The 22,552-nt window shown below is 35.1% G+C and overlaps 1 protein-coding gene across 2 annotated transcripts in view; it reads right to left on the bottom strand.

The window, feature by feature from the left end:
• Positions 1-3,364: 3,364 nt before the first annotated feature.
• The window catches only part of ADGRL4 (adhesion G protein-coupled receptor L4), a 122,116-nt gene continuing 102,928 nt past the window's right edge, over positions 3,365-22,552 (bottom strand). For both annotated transcript variants that reach the window (XM_033405917.2, XM_033405916.2), the window contains 3 exons: positions 7,547-7,638; positions 5,815-5,983; positions 3,365-5,456 (listed from right to left, as the gene is read on the bottom strand). In XM_033405917.2, coding sequence (XP_033261808.1) covers positions 5,394-5,456; positions 5,815-5,983; positions 7,547-7,638 — 324 coding nt within the window. In that variant the 3' untranslated portion in view covers positions 3,365-5,393. The remainder of the gene's footprint in view (positions 5,457-5,814; positions 5,984-7,546; positions 7,639-22,552) is intronic.

Below are 22,552 nucleotides of genomic sequence, written 5' to 3'. Positions count from 1 at the left end.
CATCCTTAGTATGGAATATTATTCAGTCACTTAAAAGGAATGAATGAAATGTACCCATTAGCTTTCCACGTGATAATAGAGATGCTTTTAAAATCTGATCTAATACTAATCATTTGAATATGATGATATGAACAGGAAGAAAAAAATGGAAGAATATATAACAGCTAGTTAAAATAAATTGCCTGGCTGGGGGTGTAAGTGGGCATGGGGATAGGAATAAATGTGCAGAGAAAGGGCAGCAAAGCAAAGAGAAAAGAAGAAAAATACTTCACCTTAAAACATATGAAATACACATTTCAAATTGCATATGCAATGTAGAAAAGACATGTTAAAAAAGAATGTCACACTTCCTCTATACCCAAAAGAACATAATTGTAAACAGGAATATTATCCTTATATGATATGAGTTTACAGCTACGGAACAGTGGAATATGCTCTAGACTGAGAGGCAGAAAGCTTGGGTATGAATCCAGTCCCTTTAACTTCCTATCTGAGAGAGTCTGAGCAAGTTCCTCAGAGTTTCCATTGCGGGGAGCAGAAGCAGCTATGACTTTCAGTTTAAACACTGATTGTTCAATTTCCTAGCTGTGTGACACTGAGCACTTTTCACATTAAAAAATGAGGATAAAATTGCATATATTACTGTAAGAATTAAATGAGATCACACAGTTTAACAATTGAAATCTATATCAAATTTCAGGAAGAAGTCTTTTTTTCCCTTTAAATGCCATCTTCCAGTTATTTCTCTCATATCTGTAGTCTAAAACCTAAACGTTTTAAGTTTTAAGCATGATGACTTAACAACCCCTATTAAGTGTTATGTTATTTCGTACACTTTGTAAGTGCTATAGTTGTAGTGACTGGGGAAATTAATATGCACCCAATTGATCTGAGAGGCTTCATACTAGGGGTCTTGAATCATGGGCAGAATTTGCACGGGAGAAGACGTTCTAGGTAGCAGAAAAATCTGAACAATAGGTACTCTTTCTGATCCATACTGAATCAATAATTCACATACTCCTCAAAGATTTCATGTTGGAAAAATTAGAGGATAATCTTGACACACAGAAAAGGCTCATATTTTGTAAGTAATTGAAGATGGGTGCAATAACTTTAAATATATGGAAAATTAAGAAATGCAGGGTTATCATTTAATTGGGGGGCATTAAATTAAAAAGGACTGAAGAAATGATGCCATCATCAAATGAGTATGTATAGACTGTTGGTTATGCCTAGCATGAAGATTGTGGAGTATCTGCTTAGAGACTTTCTCGTACGTTTTTTAATTGCTATATTGTGTGCAAATATATTTTTTCTAACCACAGTGTAATCAATCAACTAACAGATTTTTTAATTAGGGGATTATAGTGTCTCCAGTTAATAACAAGTTTATACACAGTAAGGGAATTTATCTTACACTTCTTTGGTGTCCATTCATCTCATTGTTTGAGACGCACCTTAAAGTATTAAGTTCTTTGATTGAATCCCTTGAAATATGATAACCCTTCTCCCAACCCCAGCTGCTCATGAAGAAGAGTTTGAAAATTAATATTTATTAATGAATTTGTAATACATTTTAGAGGTTGAGGAGACTGAATTTAAAATCCTAATATTTATTCCTCTCACTATCAAATGGTACATGAGGAATAACAGACAAATGGAAAATAAAGCACTACTTTATTACTTCTTTGGCAAGTTCCTTACAAATCCCCAAAGATCTTCCCTGGAAAAACTGAGTTGAAGCCATATTACGAGCTCAAGGCTACATTGGTAGCCTAATTCCTCTCCCTGCTCTACTTCATCAATTTGAGATTGCTGGGCCATCTCTTCCACCTAAACTGCATGACGTTAGAGATAAGCATGGAGGGCTTTACCTGAGAAAGCTGGCTCACCCAATATGCTTCCAGTATGGAGTATCTAAAGCAAAAGAGCAAAAGCCAGGCTGTTCAGAGGGTCCAGACTCTCTTATCACCTCAACCACAAGGTCACAAAACAGAAGAAGGCAGTGACATTGATTCACGAAGCAAAAAAGAAAAGGTATCTGCCTTAAAGGAAGAACATAACTTGGTACAATGAATATCTTGAGCTCGGATAAATAATTGCAATACAATGTGATAAATGTCAAAATAGGTAAGTACTGGATGGAATGATGACACAAAAGTGAGCTGATTAATTCCTTGTGTGAAACCAGAAAGGCTTCATAGAGAAAGATACATTAGGTATAAGCAGATGTTTGTCAGAGTAATGATGCTAACAAGGAGGAAGCTCCAGAAATAGGGGGTTTGGTAAACCGTAGAAAGTCTTGGGAAAAATAAACAGTTTAGCAGAACTGAAGAAACTCATAGGGCAAACGTGAGAACCAGGGGGGTAGGATCTCTTTATCTCACAGACTTTGAGTGGGTTTAAATTTTTCATGTTAATTAAGTGTGTGGTGTGTGGGCATTTGAAGGCGTGGGTGATGTCCACACCGTGGGGCAGTGTCACTTGGGGATGGGGTGAGCCCTCAGGCAGCGGGTCACACTGGGTCCTGCTGAGGCAGAGCTGCTGGGCTTCAGGGGACATGGCTTCATTGCACTCCTCCATCTGAGGGCTCGGGAGCCGCACATTGGAAGTGTGTTTCCAGCAGCTAGCAGCTGTATGTACTTTTGTATGTACCTTTCAGTTCAGCATCTTAACACATTCCTGTCATTGTAATGTTCATTTTTGTTTTTGTGGTTGTTTTTTTTTTTTTTTTGCAGTGCGCGGGCCTCTCACTGTTGTGGTCTCTCCCATTGCGGAGCACAGGCTCCGGACACACAGGCCCAGCGGCCATGGCTCACTGGCCCAGCCGCTCCGCGGTACGTGGGATCTTCCCGGACCGGGGCATGAACCCGTGTCCCCTGCATCGGCAGGCGGACTCTCAACCACTGCGCCACCAGGGAAGCCCCATTTTTGTATTTTTTAATACAGTGAAAACCTTTTAATACAGTGAAAACCTTTTTTGAGCCCTTTCTCTTGTTGATTATAAAAACAGGGGGCAAGTGCTATGAGGCATTTATGCAATAAATACATATTTATACGTGTGCACACACCTGTTTTTTTTTTTTTTTTTAAAGAGAGATCCTTACCTAATAAAAAGGTAAGTGAGCAGTTATGAAAAGGTCTGAAATCTCATACTAAAGAATACAAGTTTCACCCAATGATGTCTATGGGAGGGTTAGTGAAAACAAGATTCGGGATTTTAAGGTTTTCCCTACTGATATGAATACTTGCTTATATCTAAAGATGTTATTATGTATATATTTCCATAGTATTAGTTCCTATAGTTGCTGTAACAAATTATCAAAAAAAATATCAATAATCTTGTGACAAATTATCAACAAACTTGGTGGTTAAAGCAATATACCTTTATTGTTTTACAGTTTTAGATGTTAGAAGTCCAAACTGGGTCTCCCTGGGCTAAAACAAAAGTACAGCAGGGCTGACTTCCTTCTAGGAGCTCTGGGGGAGAATCCATTTCCTTGCCTTTCTCAGATTACAGGAGCTGCCCATGTTCTTTGGCTTGTGGACTGTTTCCATCTTCAAAGCCAGCAATGTGTGGTTGAGTATGCCTCGTACGGCACTGCTTTAACAGGCTCCCTCTTCTGCCTCCATCTTTTGTTTATAAGGAAACTTGTGATTACATGGGACCAACCTGAAAAATCCAGGATAATTTCCTCACGTTAAAGTTAGAGGACTAGCTGTTAGCTGGTTAATTCTCCTCTCCACGTAACCTAACATATTCATGTGTTCTGAAGATTAGGGTGTGGGCATTTTGGGAAGACCATTATTCTGCCCACCACACATAATTTGTATACATTGATTGAACAGATTACTTTTTTAGTATCTTATTCCAATAGCACTGTCCTATAATGATAATTATAATAATAGGTCATATAAGAGATCAAAAGATCAAATAAAAAGTTATCACAAATACTCTAAAAATGTTTAAGACATTGGCAGGCAGCTCATCTTTCTAGAGAAATGCCTCAGTCAAGCAGTAGAAAGATTCATTTTATTTGTTAGTGTAAGATGTGACAGACTTCACTTGAACAGCTGGAGAAATTAAGTTCAAATCACAACATTTAGTGTATTGGCACACTTTTACAGGTAGGTGTAGAACAATTACATATTTTTTTGAAGTAAAATCACTGCTTCTACATTTTAATGAGAAAATTTGAAGATAGATAGAAGCCTTACATTTTAGCAGATATGCCTTAATAGAGGAAAACTGTCAGAAAATAGATCCAGTGTGAAAGTTTATACAGTTCCCAGTGATTTCTTTGTTATAAATAACATTTTTAAATGTGTACTTTTCTGAACAGAAAAAAATAGCAATTAACTTTATGAATACTTTCATATTTACAATGCCCTTTTAAAAATAGTAAATTGAAAGAGAATATTGTGATGTGAACTACAATATTTCTAAAATTAAAAAGAAATAAAGAACTCAAATATGCTAGTCTAATGAGATACAATATTTTTCACTACACTGAAAGGTTATGGAACAGAGTACTTCAGGTTTATATACACAATTTTTACATTTACAGGCATGAACAATATTATATTTTGACACATTTATGTACTACTGAATAAGCATTTGAAATCACAATCTGTGAAATAAGTATAGAAAGAGCATATACCTCATTCTGATGTTAACCTAAAAACAGAACAGAAATGTTTAGTTTTTTTGTGTGTGTGAAGTTTTGTGTTTTTATAGACTATTAGAATAGAAAATGGATATAATAAATACAGGTCTAAGTTGTTTTGGTAAAAATTTAAGTTCAGAACAATTCACAGAATGGTAAGATGTGTTTATTCAATTGTTTGTTTTATCTCTAATTTCCCATCTAGTTTACAAAACAACGAGCTTGTTCAAAATATGTCTCATCATTACAACCATCATTCCCTTTTTACTGTTTTATATTCTACCTCTTCATTCTCTTATGTTCCACTTTCTGTAACGGAGCTCATTACCAAGGTGATAGGGGACTAGTTTCAAAGGCAACATGAATCAAGAAAATATCAAGCCAGTGGTTTCCTTCAGGACATTCATATATTTTTTGTGTTAGAAAGAAAATCTTTCCTTGGGTGCAGTGATATCACTCTGAGAAACCAATTACTTTCCAAATATCTGCAATACTATTTTTGACATAGCTAACTAAGTCATGTAGGAAAGCTTACTATAGCTATATGGTACATAATTTTATCTCGTATTATCTACATTTCTTACACAGTAAACAGAAAAATGGACTTAAAATATTTGATTAGTATTAACAATTGGACAATTTGTTTGAGTCATTTTTATACACTGGCCATCCACAGCTTGGCTTCTTTATTTCTGTGTAGCAATAATGATCCAGAGTTCTCTCTGTTTACCTCAAACATCCGAAACAACAAGGGACATTTTTGAACAATCTATAATATTCTTCTTGGATCTAAAAAAAAAGAAGAAAGTAAGAAACGTGAAATGTAACTGTAACAATCACATCAAATTATTTTCAAATCACAACAAATTGTTATATTTAGTTTTCTAAATTATTGTTGCTTTCTGATTATCTGTCAGAATACGCTCAAGTGAATGTAAGCTGTATTTATACTCCTACTAGCAAGTTTTTTAAAAGCACATTTCCCTATGAACAGCTAAGCATTCTGATTATTTTGACACTAAAATGTACTGCACTTAGGCAATAAAGGCACAAGTCATAAATCTATGAGAATGAGAATTTTTATCAATTTGGTAACTGATGCTACATAAATATGCTATAAGGTTGACAAAAATAACAAATTGCTTACCTTTCTAGATAAAACACACAGGAATAAGAAGATGAACATCCCCTGGAAGGCATTGCTGACGGTGAAGAGGTAAGCTGTCACCACCGATGCATGTACAACATGGAGCACTCCAAAGATCCAGGTGGTGCCAAGGAGGAACAGGAGAGCAAGGGCTCCTCTGGCACAAGACCTAGAACAAATTTGCAATGTTCCAGCTAAGAAAGCTATGCATACTTAATGTATCCTCAAATTCCTCAAATTATGTGGGAAGTCAGTTTTTGAATAACCAAGAAATCTTCGGTAAAGACCAATAATTTTGAAACTGACAAATTATGCTATAGCTGCATGGGACAGGCTAGGGTATACTAGCGTACTGTGGCTGGGATGTGCTTCCAAATTCAAGGCAGCATTTTTAAAATCTGGTATTTTTCAAGGAATTTCCTTAATCCTAAAATATTTTCATCTGTGTGTATGCTTTTTTTTTTTTTTTTGCAGTACGCGGGCCTCTCACTGTTGTGGCCTCTTCCGTTGCGGAGCACAGGCTCCGGACGCGCAGGTTCAGCGGCCATGGCTCACGGGCCCAGCCGCTCCGCGGCATGTGGGATATTCCCAGACCGGGGCACGAACCCGTGTCCCCTGCATTGGCAGGCGGACTCTCAACCACTGCACCACCAGGGAAGCCCTGTGTGTATGCTTTGATCTCAAATCTAATGTTGCAGGAACTCCCAAAGGTAAGACAGATAGCTGTTAGGAAGTATTCTCCCTAAGAAACCTTGAAGAGTATACCATGTGGATTTAGGTCAGCACATGGGCAGGACATCAAAGGATACTTCTGCTTTCCTTTCAGGCTTAGTAGAGAACATGTAAAATATAAAACAAGTTTTTTTTTTTTTTTGCTTTTGCAATACAGTTACCTCAAAGTAAATTCATGTTAGAATGCTTATTTCTTAAAAAATACAGGCACATACTCACTTTTACACATTTTCAACTTATTGCCTGTGAGTTTTGGTAAAATAATATTCAATCCTGCTCACTGAGGACCTGCCTTGAAAATGAGGCAACTAATACTTATTTTCTCATTCATTCTTAGTGCAATCATTCTTTACTGCAGAAGATGTTTTTGCAGTGTACCACAGAAAATGAGTCATTCTCAACTTTATTAAAGCCAGCAAACTACATGTAACTATGAATGGTGAGGAGTAAAAGAAAGTAATCAATCAAACATTTGCTAAATCCTAACTATAAATCTTGTGCAAGATATTGAAACTACAGGAGTGTTCCCAAGAGACCCAAACGTCAGTTGTTTCTAATGTTCCCTACAGTACACTTCAGTTTTTCCTGAATAAACCATTTTCAAGGTCTCAATAAATCAGTTTTAAAGGGAGGGAGCTGAGGAAAAATCATGGCGGAATGCAAACTAGAAATCACAAGGAAGAAACACAGTTACTAAGCGCTGAGAAGTGCTTTGCAAAAGCAGATCACTAAGGCCAACTTTTGTCTTAAAATGCAGTCATCATCTTTTCTTTCAAAGGGGAATATGTTCAAAAAGATTGCTTTACTTACCATTTAATCTGTGGTGATTATAGGCTTATTAAACATATTAAATACTATTTAGCAATACTATTTAGTATTTTAAATATGATGGGGGAAAGTGTGAAAAATCATTTAAAAATTGTCCTTCCAAAAATTATTTCTACTTTAAGTTACTAAAGCTTTTAATCACTAAAGAAAATACAGTTGAAGAAATACTTACCTTATGTTCTCACAGCAACTAACTTCTGGTTTCAACCCCGCAGTGTGACGAAAAACTTTGTATATGATAACTCCAAATGCCAAGAGATTAACCTGAGAATATAAATTAATTTCAACAAAGAGATAATTTTCATAGTAAACTAGATACATATAAAGGAAATAAACAAATAGCAAAGATATCAAATAAATAGAAACCAGTAAATCATGGCACTTTTATGTATATTAAGAAGTACAAACCCTCCGGTAGACATATGCAAACAAATATGTGGTTGATCTTTATAATATCACTGAAAATTGTCAGTACAAATCACAGTTAGTACAATTTGCCAGATTGTATTAAGCACCTGTTCAAGAACTTCTTCAGATGTTATAGTCACTTCTACAGATTGATGAATTATCATCTTCTGCCAACAATATGGTTAATATACATATTAAGATAAATTTTGGTTTAAAAAACTTTATGAACACTTGAGAAATCAAATTTTTGTTCATGAAATTGTGTGCTGCTTCTTTGAAAAGAAGTTTTAGTGATACTTCTGTCAATCCTTTGAAAATTTAAACTGGAAAAGAGAAATTGAAAGGAAATTTGAAAACAACAAAACACCCTTAATTTCTACTGTTAGAAAATGTTTGAATGCACTTTCTTTTGTATGGTTCATCTAGCTATCTCTCCTAATATTATGTTGAGATTTCCTTTCCCTAAATTTAATCTCATAAACTTTCAAAATATTAATCAGTGAAATATATGTTTAAAGGCATATGCATTTTGATAAACATTTATATTCTATTATATATATTCCACAATATCGGTTATATAGAATGCACAGAATTTTTACCCCTTCTAAAACGACTGCATTATGAAAAACTTACTCTTCTTTTCTTTCCTTTTCTTGTACTTTTGGAGACTTGTAAGTCATATGTGCAGTGTCAGAGGATTAATTGAGGGGTATATTTTAAATGTATATCTATTTTAACATAAGCATACTAATAATTAAAAATATTAAAATTATAGAAATAATTTGTAGGTTAATCCTTTATTGAATATATTTTATTAATCCAAACAAATTTTTCAAAAGCCATTTTGTAACAACAGTAGCAAAGTGCAATATTTTAATTTTCAGCTAATTCTTATACTAGGATTTCAGAAATTAATAGAAAAATTCTGTTTTTTCTTCCATATTCTAAGGACTTTATATAGCTTCTAAAAATGAAATTTACTAGTTACTATTATAAAAAGCAATATAAAATAATGGATCAGATAATTTCACGTTGTCATATCTCCATGGAGGGGTCCTTGAGAGAAACTCTTAGAGGAATATGGATCTAGTCCCTTCTTCCTGCTTCCAAATGTTTATTACTTCAATTATACGATTAATTAATTCTAATTACAGTAAGGTTTCCATACAAAGAAACACTTCAGCAATTGCAGAGGGGAGATAAAATATATTTAAATTGATTTAGTTGACAAGTTTCGCCCTATTGTATGCTCAAATAACTAGCTGAAATGACAATTTAATAATATTTAATTTTATAAATAGTCTCTGCTACTTATGAAAGAGAGATGCATAGCATTTTCTAGGCTTCTATAGCTATAACTTCTTTAAATAAATTTGGCAACAACACTTGTATTTAATTTTATAAACATATATATGTTTTTTAAAATAATAAAAAGTATTAAAATTTGGTTAGTATAAATAATATACCCAAAATATTATTGGTTTGAAAATTTTCAAAGAAGTTTTATGAGGTGTTTATATTGAACTTGTTAACTCAACAGAAGAGTTATAAGATAAAATAACTTTAAGTGTTAAAATAATTGTTCACTAATGCATAAATTTCCTAAGTTAGTGATTTAAATTTATAATATTTATTAAATAAAGTTTCTTAAACTTCTGTTATCGATAAAACAAATTTGAAAAATAGTTGCTTATATTGTTATGGTTTCTCAGAAATGCATATACATTTTGGATATGCTTTTATGTCATATGCTAAAATAGTGAAGAGTAAAAATGAAACATTCTTTATGGGTGATCTAGCTGTGGAAAGTACATGTTTTCTACATAGAAGGGAAAATGTTTGCATACTTATAAAAACCAGGTGCTGCTAGACAAACAAGAGACAATTCTTAGTCCATAAACTTATATTTTTGCAATTGTAAGATAAAACAGATTAAAGCATTTTAATCAAAAGGTATTATGGTTTTATGCAATGAAAACAATCACAAATACATTGATTGTATTATCAATGACAATAATAAAAATATATGGAGCTTTTTATTTACATATATTCAAAACATTTTATAAAGGGTCAACTAAGTGTCTGGTATATTGGTGAGGTCTGGGTACATATTAATGAACAAAACAGACACTGCCCTTTGTTCTCATAAACTTATTAAGAAAATAGATAGTAAAAAAAAATCATACAAATACAATTCTACAAACTGTGAAAAATGCTACTAAGTCATAAATTTAGACTGTTAGGAGACACAAAATGAAGGTGGACTAGAATGAAGGTTTGGGAAGTATGTCTCTTAAGATTTAGCATTTTAAACCAGACGTGACGACTGATAATGCATTAGCAGATCAAAAATGAGGGAGAAAAGCATTCTATGAAGCAAAATGGCACAGAAAAAAGCCATGAGGCTTAAGAATATGGTATGCCTTTAAGGAATTACCAGCAGTGGTGGCTGAAGTGTAGTAAACATAGGGAAGGGTAGCTGGAGACAAGGTAGACAAAAGATGAAGAGTTCTTAGATTTTATCTTAAATGCAAAGGTTTTTAAATTTATTCTTTCACTCAAGAATCACGCACTATAGTCCTTTTCCTCAAGGAACTTACAGTACAGTGGAGGAGATGGCCAGTCAACAGGCAAGTACAACATTACTTAGGAAGAGCCATGCAGTTGTTTGCAGAGTAGAGTAGAAGGACACAGGTGATGATACCCTAATGTATGATTTCTAAGCCAGTCTTGAGTGACCAGTAGAGCCAAAGGAGTGAAACACAAAGAAAATAAGTGATTCGTCTGGATCTCAGTTGCTGGACCTGTCTATATATACTCACTGCCTCAGACTCAGTGGCTCCAAATAATATCCTTAGGCCCCATCTAACTTTTCTGCTTGGAAATCTAATGGGCATCATGAGTTAAAATGTCAAAAGTTAAACTGCTATTCTTCTCCTAAAGAACCTAGTTTTGTTGTAACATATCCCACCTCACGAAAAAAAAGTTATCTCATTTTCTAGCAGATCAAGTTTATTCATCAGCAAACCTTTCATCTCTACCTTCAAAACATATTCGGAATATGACCACCATTTACCGTCTTCACAGCTCTTATTCTGGAAGAGGCCACCATCATGCCTCTTCTGGGTTATTGCAAAAGCCTCCTAATTGGTCTCTCTGCTTGCATCCTTGCCTTCCTACAATCTTTTCTCATTACAGCAGTAAGATTGAGCCTTTTAAAATGTAAGGCAGACCACTTCTCTAGTCGGAACCCTCTAATGGCTTCCCATCTCAGAGTTAAACCTGAGGATCTCACAATAAATTCTAAGGTCTGAAATGACATACTTCTTCCCTCAAGTCCTACTTCTCTGTGCTTTGATCACCTCACTCCACTCACATTGGATTCTCTGTTCTTCCTCCAGCACACAAAACATGACTTCAGGCCATTGTCCTTGCTGGACCTTTAGATATCCCCTTAGCTCATTCCCTCACCACCTCTGTTTAAATGCTCTTTATCTACCTACTGCCTCCCAGTGTACCTTTGTGAAAAACTGAAACCCAAATGATAAAATCAGACCCGAATTCAATTCTACGGAAATGCAGAGCATGATCATACTCTTTACTGTTTTGGACAATGAAAATTCTGTATGTCAACATGTTCTTCCCTTGCCTTAGTCAGTAGGAAACTGACAAAGACTTTCCTTAATTAAATCGCAGTCAAGTTCCTCTGAGCCCTCTTCTCATCTAGGCCTCGACCCTGAGCTTCAGTGACATCCTTGCAGTGCCCAGTTTTAGCAAGAATCCTGCTGAATCAGCTTAGAGAGGATTTTTCCCACTCTTGATATGTGATCACTTTCAAATTCCTCATCTCCCATCCTTGATATCTGATCACCCTGGCCTGCCATTCAGTAAGAAAGCTCTTAAAATAAGTTTAGCAAGAATTTTCCCTACACTTAGGCTTCCCTGGTGGCGCAGTGGTTGAGAGTCCGCCTGCCGGTGCAGGGGATGCGGTTCGTGCCCCGGTCCGGGAGGATCCCGCGTGCCGCGGAGCGGCTGCGCCTGTGGGCCGTGGCTGCTGGGCCTGCGCGTCCGGAGCCTGTTGCTCTGCGGCGGGAGGGGCCGCAACAGTGAGGGGTCCGCGTACCACAAAAAAAAAAAAAAAAAAAAAGAATTCTCCCTACACTTGATGTCTCCTCTAAGTAGTTTTTCATCTGCCTTCCCCACCCACTCCCTCACACATAACCTGTTCCTTGGCTGTAAATTCCCAGTTGCCCTTATTGTATTCACAGTTGAGCTCTATCTCCCCTATTTTGATAGTTTTGCCACGTCTCACAATAGTCTGGAATAAAGTCTTCCTTACCATTTTAACAAGTGTCAGAATAATTTTTTCCTTAACCAAACTCAGAGTCAAATCCAAGGTCATATTGTAATATTAAGCAAATTTGGGATAACTGGAAAAACCTAAATTTACTCTTTTTACACTGCCTGCATTCTCTCTTTATCAATAAATATATAAGCTACTTAAAATTCTTTTTCTAATAGAGTAAAAAAAACAAAAACAACTTAAACAAAGAATTAGCATCACCTAAAGGCACATGACTTTACTTAGAGGTGGAAATTAAGTTGAAACTCTATGCATTTTACATGGTACAGAAAAGTATCTTTTGGGAGGAAATGTTTTATGAAGTAATCATGAACAGTCTGAGATGAGATAAAAACAAAAGCTCAGAACAAGATTATGTAGAATTAAAAAGTATTTCTAATAATAAGAAATAGTTTGCAATTATTCCAGAAGTAATGACTTTGAGGACTGATACAGAAATATCTGTATTTTAGGTTAAATAGTTGGGAAGATACTATTAACACTGTGTTTACAAGCAATGGCTACAGCAACAATAAAATACTTGAATACTTCAGTAAGTCTTTAAAATATAATGTAAATCATTAATATTAACCTTAATTAGCAAAATGTTGCCTTTAAAATGATTCACACTTTTGCTCATTAGTGCTTACCTATGTGTGCTGATTTTATAAGCTGTGGTTCCCTTATTACTTATCTCTAACATTAGTGTCACAAAAAAGCACAGGGGCTAATTAATGACTTGTGAATCAACAGAGTCACTCATTATGACTTTTGTCTCAATTTTTAAAATACAGTTGTAGTTTGTCAACCAGGAGCCCATAATACTTTTCTAGGAATAAACGGGACAAGGACATTACATGGCAAACATAAGAACTCTGAAATTCATTGCTGTACTTTAGATTACAGAAGAGAATGAAAATAGCTGTGGAAAAAAAATCATTCAAAGTCCTGGAAGCTTAAAATCAGTTCCCTTGCTTCATCTTAAGGGATGTTTATCTATACAGAGATTTGTTTCTTCACTTCATTGATGCATGCAGTTACTTCAAAGTTTGGAACACATGTTCGACAGAGTGCATTAAAAATTTTTAAGTGCCTTAGTTTTTTAAACTAGAAATTTAAATAGATGGGCTGGTGAGAGAGTGAGAGCTAATTCTGAAAGATTTAGACCTACAGGTACATTCAACCCAAGGGCTTCAAATTCAGACTTCAGAATAAAGCATCCCAATCAGTCATTTTTTTTCTTAGTCTTTTTCTCAATAATTGATGAAGCCATCTATATGCTGATGTCAGATCTCACCAGAAAGAATGAGAAAATTTCTCTTACAGCACTTTTAGTCTCATGCTTTAATTTTTCATATATATCAAACAGGATCTGGTTCATTTAAGAATGTGTCATGATCACAACTGCTATATCCTTTCAAATAGTTTTATTACCTTTAAATTAACTGGCCTAGAACAAAACTGCTTCTGCCAAGGACAAAAGGTGGGTTTCTACTGGCTTACCAAGAGGCCATAAAAAAAGACCCATTCTCAATCCCTAGGCCACTGCAGAGATGGCTGAGTAGCTTTTAATTTAAGCTTTAAAGTGAAAAGATATAATCTATTAAATAAAAAAATTGTCTACTAGCTAGATTGGAATTAAGTAGTTAGAGTTTTGTCTTCTGTCTGATTGTTTTTTTAAATTATTTCCCAGCTGGAATCACTTCTTTACATGCCTTAGTTACAGTATATTCATATAGTATTGGGGTATGTGGTAAGTGGAATAATATGCCCCTTCCAAAAAAAAAATGTCTACTCCCTAATGTCTGGGACCCTGTGAATATAGCAAAAGGGATTTTACAGATAGAATTAAGGTTATAATTCTAAGGATAGAAAGACTTTAGGATAAGAAAGTTATCCTGGATAAAATAACGGCTCAATGTAAATATGTGAGCCCTTAAAAACGAAAGAGGAAGGCAGGAAAGATTCAGCAGAGATGCCACAGAAGGCAGGAGAGATGAGGCATAAGTGAAGGTCTGAGAGACGGAAGAGCAAGCGGGCCATGTGTCAGGAAATGTGGGAGGCATTACAGATTGAGACTGACCTCTGTCTAACAGTCAGCAAAGAAATCAATCGCATGAAACTGAATTTGGCCAACAATCTGAATAAACACAGAAACAAATTCTCCCCCAAAGCCTCCGGAAGAGCTGACGCCTTGATTTTAGCCCAGCGAGACTCTGAGCACAGGAATCAGCTGAGCTGCACTGTGCCCAGACCTCTGACCTACCGCACTGTGAACTCACAGATTTGGGGTGTTTTAAGCCACTAAGTTTGCAATAATTTGTTATGACAGCATTAGAACACTAATACAGGGTGTCTCTATTGCTAATTATAGAGGTATAGATATGAAACACCCTATAATTACAGTGTTTCTTATTTTTAAAATAAAAATTTTAAATCCAGCTTAAAATAAATATTAATTTATCAATAACTCATAAATAGTATTGATGTTCCAGATATTTGATGGGTAGTCAATTACATGAAAGCATTTATTATTTGTGGATTCTGCTTCTGTGTTTCCTAAAATAAAAAGATCAAGACAAGTTATAACTTGTAAAAGACTTCCTTTCCAGCAAGTCACAAATGCAGTTTGTACTTTCAGGTACCTGTCACATTTTCTTCATTATAATACCTGCCCTTATAGGCCTTTCTCATAGTGCTGCCAGATTAGTAAATAAAAATATAGGATGCCAGTGAAAGTTGAATTTCAGATAAACAACAAATTAATTTTTTAGTATAAGTATGTTCCATACAATATTGGGGACATGCTTATACTTAAAAAATAATTTTTTGTTTATCTGAAAGTCAAAGTAAGTATGTGGGCATTCGGACGTTTGTTTGACAACTCTGACTTCTTAGCTTTCAAGTTATTTTCACATCTGATCTTTTTCATACTCTGAGGGCACTGACTTCTTAGTAGAAAACCCCAAGGACATTATCCTCTCGATGAAGGCTGATCTATAACTGCTTGAAAAGAGATCTCAAAAGAAGAGGGGGTCAATTTTCAGAAGTTGCAACCATTGTGGAGCCTGAACATGTGTGTATGTGCTAAGACTGATAAAATACCCTGAAGGTATATAGTGGCTGAAAGCACATATAAAAGGTTTGAGCCCGATAAAGACTATACCCAGGCTCGGCAGAACTCCCCCTGGAAAGCCCAAGATCTGCATGGTGAAGCTGTGCCAGGAAGCAATGGATTGGGTTGGCACCTGTTAAAAGCTTTTTGCTAATAAATTAATATTTGGAAACTAAATTTCCAAAGTTTAGATGCGAAATTGCTTTAATACAAATTTAGGGAAAACCCACAGAAATTATGACGCTACCGTGTTTGTTGACCTTTTGTCAGAACTGTGGAGTGGAATAACTTTTCCTCTCCATATACCTCCATGACACTGCTAGGAAGCATTTCTCTCCTAACATCACGAGCCTCATCTTGTTTAACATTCCTGAGGCTCAGAACTGAGCAGCTTGGGAATATCTACAGAGCTAAGAGATGCTTCTCTCCTGAAATTATTAGCACCTGGCTCAGGAGGGCATAGACTACAGAGAAATGGGAATGTAGTCTACAAATTATATGAAAAAAAAATAATCTGAAACATATGGAAACATCTGAAAAAATCTGAAAACAACATATTTAAGTAGGTTCTAAATATCATGAGAGGAGAGTATCCCTCATAGATTACTCTGGGGTATTAACAGTAATCCTGATACTTCACTAATCAATCTCTTGAGGTTTACACTTTAAAACACAGCAATACTCTCCTACCAGGCCTTGACTGCTTGGATATACAACTGGATGAATAGTTGTTCTGGTATAAAATAGCATTTTTCATGTACTCAATAACTACTATAAAATTGAGGCTCAGATCAATAACAAAAATAATAATAACTAATATTTATTGTTTTCTATGTGCCAGACATATTCCAAGTTTTCCTTATTTATTCGTTTATTTAACCCTCACATGAACTTTATGGGGTAGGTTTTCTTAGTCTTCTTAATATTATCGTTACAGATGGTCCCTGATTTACGATGGCTTGATTTAGGATTTTTCGACTTTACGGTGGTGTGAAAATGATATGAATGAAGTACAGTTTCAGTAGAAACTGTACTTCAAATTTTGAATTTTGTTTTTTCCCGGTCTTGTGATATATGGTATGATATTCTCTTGATGCTGGGCAGCAGCAGCGAGCCTCAGCTCCCAGTCAGCACCGCTGTCACCAGGGTAAACAACCAGTACACTGACAAATATCTGTACCCATACAACCACTCTGTTTTTCACTTTCAGTACAGTATTCAATAAATTACATGAGATTTTCAACACTTTGTTATAAAATAGGCTTTGTGTTAAAATATTTGCCCAATTGTAGGCTAATGTAATTGTTCTAAGCATGTTTAAGGTAGGCTAGGCTAAGCTATGATGTTTGATGGGTTGGCTGTAGTAGATGCATTTCGACTTAGGATGGGTTTACTGAGCCATAACCCCATTGTAAGTCGAGTAAGATCTGCATCATTACATTTATTTCACATTTATGGCAACAGAGGCATAGAGAAGTTAAATAATTGGCCCAAAGTGAAACAGTTAGGATGTAGCAGAGCCAAGATTCATACCTAGTAGACAGATTCTACAGTTTATGCTCCTAAGAACTCTGCAAAACTACCAAAGTACAGATGAAGGATAGGTAAAGAGAAGTTAAATTGACATCTAAAAGTTTAAGAATTTGTTTAGACATTTATTTATTTTGACTACTAATAGTAACTTTATTTTAGAAATGGTTAAAAGTAGAAGAGGAAAACATTATTAAGTAGTGACTTGGTTAGCTATTAGGCGTTAGTGTTCATTGAACTTAGTGAAGAAACCAGTAACACTGAACAGGATGTAGTGTTTTATGCCAATGACCTTAATGGAGACACCTGCCTTCTGTTCTCTGTGGTCAAGGATCTAAGAAAGTGATAGTTTTTCCTGTGCTGGTCAATAACAAAGCTTTATATCCTTTAGAGTTCAAATATGGTTATCGGGTTCATGTCAGTGGTCTAAGTGGAATGCAAAATAATCTATTGTTGCACAGGAAAAACACATTGGAATTCCTATTGATATTTTTCCAAGGAAAAATTAAGGTTTACTACTTAAAATACAAAGGACACTGGTGCCCTCACTTTTTCTACATCACATGTCACACATCAGATATAAGCCATTGGGAGGGATAAGTGCTTGTTACCAAAGGTAGCAGAGTCCCCCGTCTCCTGCTGCGCCCTTTGCTATCTTTCAGCCTCCTGCAGCATATGGTATGTGTACCTGCTAGGTGGATTTCCAGATCACATTATGTAGTTTAATAAAGTAACCCTAATAAAATGAAAAAAGTAAGATCTAATGTCTCCAAGTGCAACTCTGGATTAAAATGAATACTGCTAAAGTATACACGAAGGAGAAAATGACACAACTGACTTTTTTCCTACTCCTAGACTGAGTTATTTGCCAGAAAAGTTGCAAGTCCATGTAAGTCAGTCAAGTTAAAATCCACAAATGGATTCAAATTCCAGCTCTGACATTTTTACTTAATTCCTTGTATTGCATGTTCCTTGTCTGTAAAATATGGATAATATTAGTACTTATTTCACAGGGTTTTTGCATGTATTAAATTACATAATTAATGTAAAGTACTTAGAATAGTGTTCAATATATACATTCCCAACAAACATCAATTATTATCACTAATAGTTATTAATTCATATGGAAAGATGTTATTCCAAATTGTCACAAATATTTGAAGTGTCTAACAATAAATATAGTGAATATTTATTAACAATTGGATAAGCATTATTTTGTGTCATAGTCTCACTGGACCTATAAATAGCACCTTAAAAAAACAGAACTTTTATCTGTCAGTCTTTATTTTAGGCAATATGTCTTCAACAGAAAATTTAAGATCTTTTTTTCCACTTTCAGGATTTTCCTCTAAAATAATGTCAGGAAAATAAATACTTAGATATAATTCAACAACAAGTCAATTCTTTATTGTTCATGTAAACAATTTCTCATTTTTGTTAAAACATCTCTAGGGTAGAATTGAAATTTCAGGGTCAAAAAGCTAGGTATCTTTAAGAATTTTATAGAAAAGGAAGGAGTAACTAACTCTATTTTAAAGGGCAATCAATATATAAAATTACCAGATACCTTAATATAAGAAATATATTCTTAATAAATCCAATATGATATTCTAGGATATTTTATGGGAGAGGATAGTTATCTTTTCTTACATCACTCTAGTGTAGAACAGGGATTAGCATACTTTTTCTGTAAAGGGCCAGATAGTAAATAGTTTAGATTTTGAGGGCCATATGGTCTCTATCATAACTACTCAATTCTTCCTACCATTAAAACAGCCTTACAAGAATATACAGTGAAGAAAAGACAGCCTCTTCAATGAATGGTGCTGGGAAAACTGGACAGCTACATGTAAAAGAATGAAATTAGAACACTCCTTAACACCATACACAAAAATAAACTCAAAATGGATTAAAGACCTAAATATAAGGCCAGACACTATCAAACCCCTAGAGGAAAACATAGGCAGAACACGCTATGACATAAATCACAGAAAGATCCTTTTTGACCCACCTCCTAGAGAAATGGAAATAAAAACAAAAATAAACAAATGGGACCTAATAAAACTTAAAAGCTTTTGCACAGCAAAGGAAACCATAAACAAGACAAAAAGACAACCCTCAGAATGGGAGGAAATATTTGCAAATGAAGCAACTGACAAAGGATTAACCTCCAAAATTTACAAGCAGCTCATTCAGCTCAATATCAAAAAAACAAACAACCCTATCCAAAAATGGGCAGAAGACCTAAACAGACATTTCTCCAAAGATGATATACAGATTGCCAACAAACACATGAAAGAATGCTCAACATCATTAATCATTAGAGAAATGCAAATCAAAACTACAATGAGGGCTTCCCTCGTGGCGCAGTGGTTGAGAGTCCGCCTGCCGATGGAGGGGACACGGGTTCGTGCCCCGGTCCGGGAAAATGCCACATGCCGCGGAGCAGCTAGGCCCCTGAGCCATGGCCGCTGAGCCTGCACGTGCGGAGCCTGTGCTCCTCAACGGGAGAGGCCACAACAGTGAGAGGTCCGCGTACCGCAAAAAAACAAACAAATAAACAAAATAAACACAAAAAAACTACAATGAGATATCATCTCACACCGGTCAGAACAGCCATCATCAAAAAATCTACAAACAATAAATGCTGGAGAGGGTGTGGAGAAAAGGGAACCCTCTTGCACTGTTGATGGGAATGTAAATTGATACAGCCACTATGGAGAACAGTATGGAGGGTCCTTCAAAAATTAAAAATAGAACTACCATACGACACAGCAATCCCACTACTCGGCATATACCCTGAGAAAACCATAATTCAAAAAGAGTCATGTATCACAATGTTCATTACAGCTCTATTTACAATAGCCAGGACATGGAAGCAACCTAAGTGTCCATCGACTGATGAATGGATAAAGAAGATATGGCACATATATACAATGGAATATTACTCGGCCATAAAAAGAAACGAAATTGAGTTATTTGTAGTGAGGTGGATGGACCTAGAGTCTGTCATACAGGGTGAAGCAAGTCAGAAAGAGAAAAACAAATACCGTATGCTAACACATATATATGGAATCTAAAAAACAAACAAAAAAAACAGTCATGAGGAACGTTGGGGGCAAGACGGGAATAAAGGCGCAGACCTACTAGAGAATGGACTTGAGGATACGGGGAGGGGGAAGGGTAAGCTGGGACAAAGTGAGAGAGTGCCATGGATATATATACACTACCAAATGTAAAATAGATAGCTAGTGGGAAGCAGCCGCATAGCACAGGGAGATCAGCTCGGTGCTCTGTGACCACCTAGAGGGGTGGGATAGGGAGGGTGGGAGGGAGGGAAATGCAAGAGGGAAGAGATATGGGGATATATGTATATGTATAACTGATTCACTTTGTTATAAAGCAGAAACTAACACACCATTGTAAGGCAATTATACTCCAATAAAGAGTCCCAGTTAAAAAAAAAATAACAGCCTTAGACAATACTGAAACAAATGAATGTGACTGTATCCCAAAAAAACTTTATTTATTAAAACAGGCTATGGCTATTGTAGACTCCTGGTCTAGAATCCAAGATCCATAAGGGTAAGGACTTTTTAATATTTTATTCACTGATGTATTCCCAAGGTATAGCACAAAGTCTGACATATAAAAGATGCTCAATAAACATTTGTTGAATGAATAAGAGGATGAAGAGTGGTATGCCCCAATCCCAGGTATCCTTAATGGCTTATGTAAAGGAACATTCAACCATTAATCTGACTAAACATTTAAAAATTTATATTTTGTTACATCTTGCAGATTTTGACAAAACAATATCTCACTAGAAATCTATAATCTGTAGATAGATATACCAATGGAAACTGAGAGAAATAGTTATCAAAGTATAATGACCCTCTAGGAATAATTTTGAGAAAAGGGAAAGAATTAAGTTACATCTCCTTCATTTTATGAATGGATACCTTGGGATATATGCAACATTTTGCATCTAACAGAAACCACAGACCTATGGACTTTATGAGGTATATTCGTTAATCAGACTTGGGCACACAAAAGTCTTAATCAACAAGTGGGCAGAAAACTGCCTCATTAGGAAAATATCTTCCCACATCCCCCCTGAGGTAATAGTTAAATAATTGCTCTATTTTATTACGGCTAAAATTCCATAGCAATATATAATCATCTTATGAATTAAAAAAATATTCACACTTCATATTTTTAATATGTTTCCACTGGGAATATTTTAATAGTTGGATATTGTCAATGTTTGAAAGAATAATTTACTAGTCTCCAGACAGAATTAAAAGGTGGAGAGAACTAGAAATTTATAAACACGAAGGGTAAAGTGGCCTCCGTGGGTGTAAGTGAATTTCATGAGCTTATTTTTATGGCTGGTTTCAACTGCAGATGGTTATAAGCCATAGAAAGATACTAGAAAACAAAGGTGAAGGAGAAAAACTATATGTGAAGAGTATTTACAACAATTGTTCGGTTTAATGTGACAATGAAGACTGAATAATGAAATTTAAGATATAAGCAAGGAAAAATGTTCCTTGTATATGCTTACTGTATAAAATGAGGATAGAGGTTAGTAACAGTTAAAAAGTTTATACAAACATATAAATCATTAAGCTGTTATTTAGCATCTGATAGAACTTTAACAATTAAATTCAAAGATGTATCTAGTTATCACCAATATAAAAGATAAAAATAGAAGAGGGACATAAGACTGTCCCCCAAATTATTAAAAGTTTTCCTTTTTAACTTTTAAAGGATGTTTTTATCTTTTTAATTTTGTTTCTTTTTTTTTTTAACCGTAACTCTGTATATAGAGTTGACATTGCTATCCTCATGTACATATTAGAAATCCAGGGCATAGAAAGGACTCCATAATATGTGCTTTTTACTAATCATATTACTTTTTAAAAACTCTGACATTATTTGGCTAGGACCTCATTTTATTCAGTCAAACCTAAAATGCCAATGAAGATAGATCTAGGTAGATAGATAGATATAGCAATTATTCCTAAGGTGAAAAGACATAAAGTAAAAAATGAATTAAATAATGCCATTTGCAGCAACATGGATGGACCTAGAGATTATCATACTAAGCGATAGTAAGCCAGACAGAGAAAGAAAAATATACAATATCGATTATATGTGGAATCTAAAAAAAATAAAAGATACAGATGAACTTATTTACAAAACAGCAAGAGACACACACACAGAAAACAAATTTATGGGGGAGGATAAATTAGGAGGTTGGTATTAACATATACACACTACTATATATAAAATAGATAATCAACAAGGACCTACTATATAGCACAGGGAACTATACTCAATGTTTTGTAACAACCTATAAAGGAAAAGAATCTGAGTATACACAAATATACATATATATAATATATGTATAACTGAATCACTGTTCTGTACATCTGAAACACGACATTGAAAATCAACTGTATTTCAATTAAAAAAGTGATATGCTATAATGACTGCTTCACATGTTATCTCTTCTGAGAAGTCTTCCCAAAATAACCCCATTTCCACGCTGATGATTTCTTTCTTTAAATTTCCTTTGGAGAAAAGAATTAACATGTTTGACTAACTACTGTACTTGGTGCATCATTTATTTATTCATCCAACAATATTACTTGAGTGATTACTACTCGGCAAACTTCAAGGATAATATAGTGAGAGAAAATCCATAAGGTTTTACTCTTATAGAGCTTACAGTCTCCTGGGGGAGACAGATACGAATCAGTTATTGATCAGTCATT

This window comes from Orcinus orca, chromosome 1, assembly GCF_937001465.1.
Source record: "Orcinus orca chromosome 1, mOrcOrc1.1, whole genome shotgun sequence".
Lineage (NCBI taxonomy): Eukaryota > Metazoa > Chordata > Mammalia > Artiodactyla > Delphinidae > Orcinus > Orcinus orca.
The sequence above is the reverse complement of the archived record's forward strand: the minus strand, read 5'-3'. Positions and strand labels throughout refer to the sequence as shown.